This window comes from Hibiscus syriacus, unplaced genomic scaffold (assembly GCF_006381635.1).
Source record: "Hibiscus syriacus cultivar Baekdansim isolate YM2019G1 unplaced genomic scaffold, ASM638163v2 tig00117005_pilon, whole genome shotgun sequence".
In the NCBI taxonomy this organism is placed as follows: domain Eukaryota; kingdom Viridiplantae; phylum Streptophyta; class Magnoliopsida; order Malvales; family Malvaceae; genus Hibiscus; species Hibiscus syriacus.
The window spans coordinates 2,272,727-2,278,424 of NW_024063519.1; the positions used below are offsets into that span (position 1 = coordinate 2,272,727).

The window sequence follows — 5,698 nt, forward strand, 5'->3', positions numbered from 1 at the left end:
CTCTTTCATCTTTTCTTCTCTTCGTCCATCAAACACCTCAATTCTTTCTTTTCTCCTCATCTTCCGCTTGCGTTCTTGTGATTTTCTCCTTCTTCCACCTTGTTAGCGTCTAACCAGCTCTGAGCAGGAGCCGACCGACAACGCATAAGCAAGAGAGCATTTGCTGATGGATCTGCAGGTTGATCATCAATGTGTTGAATGGAGATGTCTTTTTCTTATATTCTTCTTTATAAAACCCGTTGCTTTGATTCTCCTGTAGGACCATGAACCATTTCGAAAAGATGGTTCTTGATGTCTCATTTCCTTCTTCGTTGTTGTTGATTTCTTGGTTTTCTTCTTCCTCTTCGTCTTCATCGTCGGTAGTGATATCGGATTGTGGAAAAGACCCAAAACACCGAAAATCGAAACGAATGGACTGCAGGCATGTTAAGAACTGCATGATCTTTCTTAAAGCCAAGTGGCTCCATCCAACTTGGTCTCTTGTGAATTCTTTCAATCTCTTCCATGATGATTGTCAGCTTTTGCATGAGTTTGTTTTAGACCTGACTTTGATCTGCCCGGCGCACGTGACTTTGGGGGAGGTCGGTTCCGTGATCTCGGATCCCATATGCTTGTTTTTATCCCATAGAAGATGGCTAGCTTGGCCACCACGTCCATTTCTAGTGCTTGATTTCTTAAGGAGACGGTGTTGGTGGCGCTTGTTGGGTTCCGATGGCCTTGCAGGACTACTAACGTGCTTTGGTTGTCGTGATCGTCCCTTTTATGGGGCCACAACCGGGTAGGTACGCCAAGGCCAACCATGTATAGGGCCTAGTGGCAGGGTAGAATAAGCTTGTCCTCTTTTCAAGCATTTTAATGTTTTAGGTAGGGAGTAGGGGTATGACTTACTGTCCCCTGTTCGAGCATTTCAACATCTATAGGTAGCATTTCTGTTATTTTGTTTTCGCATATATGTAGGGGGTGGACAGCCGGCAGAGTTTGGGCTGATCCACAGGTAAAGGTACGTGTCTTGTGAACACCATCGAGGGCCGCCCCTACGGCCTAATCGGTGGTGTGGGTGAGTCTTCTGTAACCTGATATTTCTTTTTATTAATAAAATATTTTTCTCTCGGAGAAGTCCGGGGGTTGAGATGTGCATCCGCTATGCCCCACGGGCTCGGATTATTGGTCGAAGGACCATGTGGCTATAAAGATCTAACGCGATGTTTGTTTATGCTTGATCAGATCTACGAGATTAAGGCTGACTTGGTTGGGAAGCGTCCCTTTCGAGTGCCACACGGATTAGCAACCGAACCAACTAGGCTAAGTCCGTGACACTTGGTATCAGAGCACAGAGGTGCGTGTTCATTTACTAAAAGCACGGAGGTGCTCATTTTGTTGAGTAAAGCATGATAGTGTTTGTTACATGCTTGTGGCACAGCTGTGCACAAGTGCTAAACCTAGCACAGAGGTGCTTCACCTCAGGCCGCAGCACGGAGCTGCTCGGTCATTTGTAAAAGCACGGAGGTGCTTGATTTTAGGTTGTAGCACAGAGGTGCTCAATCATTCCAATGCACAGAGGTGCCAGAATTTAGATTGAAGCACAGAGGTGCTCAGTCATAGTTGGCTGCATAGAGGTGTCAGTCCTCGATTGAAGCACAGAGGTGCTCAATCATCTTAGCTACACAGAGGTGTCAGCTCCCGGCTGAAGCACAGAGGTGCTCAGTCATTTTTTTTTAACTGCACAGAGGTGTCAGTTCTCGATTGAAGCACAGAGGTGCTCAATCACTTTTTGGCTACACAGAGGTGTCAGCTCTCGATTGAAGCACAGAGGTGCTCAATCGTTCATTCTAGCACAGAGGTGCTATGGATTCAGCACAGCGGTGCTCTTTTCCTTCCTAATTTAGGCACGATTGTGCTTATTTGTGTTGCAGGCATAGAGGTGCCAGCGAGTTACAAAGAATGGTTCGCACACGAAATGGCGGAGTAACAAGCTCTCACAGAGGTGTAGAGCAGGAAGTTACTGAGCCGGTTGCACCAAGAATGGTTCGCACACGAAATGGCGGATCGACAAGCTCTCACAGAGGTGTAGAGCAGGAAGCTACCGAGCCAGTTGTGCAAGAGACTGGTTCGGTTGATCGACGGAAGCTAGAAGAGATCGAAGCCGCACTAGCTGCCCTTAGAGCTCATATGATATCTTGTGATCGTATGATGAGGAGAGTAGAGGAGACCCAAGAAGATTTGCTTGAGACAGTGACTGATTTGGGCAATGAGGCAAGAGATGCCATAGGCGTGATACAACTTGGGTATGATGAGCTGAAGGCTCAAGTCAGTGTGCTTCAGGCAGCGGTAGCTAGTTTGACCGTAAACCCTATTGAAAGAGTGGGCACACGAGCCAAGATCCCTGATCCTCAACGCTTTGATGGAGTGAGGGATGCTAAAGAGCTTGAGAATTTCTTATTTGACATAGAGCAGTATTTTCGAGCTATGCGGACGGAGTCTGAGGAAGATAAGGTGGCAATGGCTTCGATGTATCTAGGTGGTGACGCCAAGTTATGGTGGCGGTCCAAGTTCAAAGATGGAGTGTGCTCCATTACGACTTGGGATGCGTTAAAGAAGGAGTTGAAGACCTCCTTCCTCCCCGAGAATGTTGATTACAACGCTCATAAGAAGCTAAGGGAATTATCCCACACTGGGACTATACGGGAGTATGTGAGAGAGTTCTCAACCTTGATGTTGGATATAAAGGATATATCAGAAAGAGATAAGTTGTTTCATTTTCTTGAAGGGCTCAAGCCATGGGCTAGACTTGAGTTACAGAGACAGAAGGTTCAAGATTTGACAATAGCGATAGCTGCTGCCGAGTGCCTTAATGATTATAACGATCATCCTGGAAAGCGCAAGACGCCTTCTGTGAGTGGAGCTAACACCCAACAGGTTAGTGGGAACAAGTTGGCTCGAGGGGAGAAGACATCGAGTTGGGGAGCAAATAGAAGAGTCCCTGGAAGGGACCCAGCTCAAAATAAAGTCCCTACTGGTCCTGGATCGAGCAATGGAGGGAATAGACCCTCGTTAAGGTGTTTTCTTTGCAATGGACCTCATCGGGTTACAGAGTGTCCACAACGAAGTGCTTTTAATGCCATGGTTGCAACAACAAAGGACGGAGAAAGAGTGAACGCTCCGATGGGAGATACCGAGCCTGAGCCGGCTAGAATGGGCTCCATTCGATTCATAACTGCATTACAGTCTCAGTTGAGTAACTTGAGGAAAGAACCAGAGAGGGGATTGATGTATGTGGACATCTCAGTAAATGGGAAAACCTCTAAAGCTCTAGTCGACACAGGGGCCACAGATACGTTTATCTCTCCTGAGGAAGCGGAGAGATGTAAGTTGATTGTCACCAAGGAGGTGGGACAAATGAAAGCAGTTAACTCTGCCACTTCAATGATATGTGGAGGTGTGAAGAGGGTCAGTATCAAGCTTGGGTCTTGGGAAGGAAGTGTAGATTTCACTGTTTCCCATATGGATGATTTTGACGTGGTGTTAGGGCTCGATTTTATGATGGCATCCCAAGTGATTCCTGTTCCGGCATCAAGTTGTTTAATGTTCATGGGGGAGCAGCCATGTGTGGTACCAGCTACGATTCTCCCTCGTCCTGGGAAGAAGATATTGTCTGCTATCCAATTTAAGAGAGGGGTGAAAAAGGGGGAGCCCTCCTTCTTAGTCTTTCCAATTTCCAAAGAGGATGACAATCTTGGCATGGTGCCCAGGAATGTTAAAGAAGTGCTGAGAGACTTTGAGGATGTAATGCCGGGTGAATTGACGAAAGAGTTGCCCCCTAGACGGTTGGTGGACCATGAGATTGAATTAATTCCGGGAGTAAAACCTCCTGCGAAATGCCCATATCGGATGAGTCCTCCAGAGTTGGCAGAGTTGAGGAAACAGTTGGATGAGTTGCTCCAAGCAGGATTTATTCGACCCTCGAAGTCACCTTTCGGGGCACCTGTGTTATTCCAGAGAAAACATGATGGGAGTTTGAGATTATGTGTTGATTATAGAGCATTAAACAAAGTGACTGTCAGGAATAAATATCCCATTCCGTTGATTGTCGATTTGTTAGACCAGCTGAGTAATGCTAAGTATTTCACGAAGTTGGATCTCAGGTCGGGATACCATCAAGTGAGAGTGGCCGAAGGGGATGAGCCTAAGACGACATGTGTAACTCGGTATGGAGCATTTGAATTTCTCGTTATGCGTTTTGGACTAACCAATGCTCCCGCTACTTTCTGCATTTTAATGAACCAGGTGTTCCATGACTATCTCGATAAATTCGTAGTCATCTACTTGGACGATATAATGATTTTTAGCAATTCGATAGAAGAGCACTTGGAGCATCTTCGGTTGGTGCTGACGAGATTACGGGAAAATCGGTTGTTTGTGAAGAAGGAGAAATGTGCTTTCGCCCAAACGCAAGTCCAATTTTTGGGCCACATCATTGAACGAGGGCGCATTCGTATGGATAAAGAGAAGGTGAAGGCTATCCAGGAGTGGCCGACCCCACAAAATGTTAGTGAGCTTAGATCTTTCCTTGGTTTGGCCAATTATTATAGACGATTCGTAGAAGGTTATTCTCGTAGAGTAAAGTTACTCACCGATTTGCTGAAGAAAGGCTGCGAGTGGGTTTGGTCCAAGGACTGTCAAGAGGCCTTTGACGATTTAAAGAAGGTTGTAATCAGTGAACCAGTGCTTACCTTTCCAGACCTGGAAAAACCTATAGTAGTAAAGAGAGACGCATCCGACTATGCAATTGGAGGCGTACTCTTACAAGACAAACATCCCGTGGCGTTTGAGAGTAGGAAGCTAAATGAAACTGAAGCGAGATATACGGCTCCAGAGAAAGAACTTCTCGTAGTAATTCATTGCTTGAGGATTTGGAGGCATTATTTGTTGGGTTCCAAATTTGTGGTAAAGACCGATAATACAGTAGTTAGCCACTTCCTTACACAACCGAAACTAACAGCAAAGCAAGCTAGATGGCAAGAGTTTCTGGCCGAGTTTGACTTCAACTTTGAGCATAAGGTGGGGAATGCTTCGTACAAAGTTGACCCTCCTACTTGGATGAGAGTTCACCCTGTCTTCCATGTGAGCAATTTGAAGCCGTTTCACACCGATCCCAATATCGATAATCAGAGTATGTCTGCCAGGGAGTCAATCGGCACACAACCACCCTCACAGCGTCATGTTGACGAGATTCTAGCAGGGAGAATTGTTAAGGTGGGTGGAAAGCAAAGACGGGAGTATCTAGTCAAGTGGGGAGGCTTTGATCAGGAAGAGAACACTTGGGAAAGAGAGTATGATCTCAGGGCATTTAAGCAACAGATTGAAGAGTTTCAGGCCAAGCAGTCGACGAGGACGTCGACAAATTAGGTAGGGGAGATTGTCGTGATCGTCCCTTTTATGGGGTCACAACCGGGTAGGTACGCCAAGGCCAACCATGTATAGGGCCTAGTGGCAGGGTAGAATAAGCTTGTCCTCTTTTCAAGCATTTTAATGTTTTAGGTAGGGAGTAGGGGTATGACTTACTGTCCCCTGTTCGAGCATTTCAACGTCTATAGGTAGCATTTCTGTTATTTTGTTTTCGCATATATGTAGTGGGTGGACAGCCGGCAGAGTTGAGGCTGATCCACAGGTAAAGGTACGTGTCTTGTGAACACCATCG

At 46.2% G+C, this 5,698-nt stretch overlaps 1 protein-coding gene across 1 annotated transcript; it reads left to right on the forward strand.

The window, feature by feature from the left end:
* Positions 1–281: 281 nt before the first annotated feature.
* LOC120195059 lies at positions 282–5,406 on the forward strand. Its single transcript, XM_039197185.1, has 2 exons — positions 282–778; positions 1,914–5,406. Exons 1-2 carry the CDS (start codon positions 282–284, stop codon positions 5,404–5,406), a joined length of 3,990 nt encoding a protein of 1,329 aa, XP_039053116.1.
* The last annotated feature ends 292 nt before the right edge of the window (positions 5,407–5,698 follow it).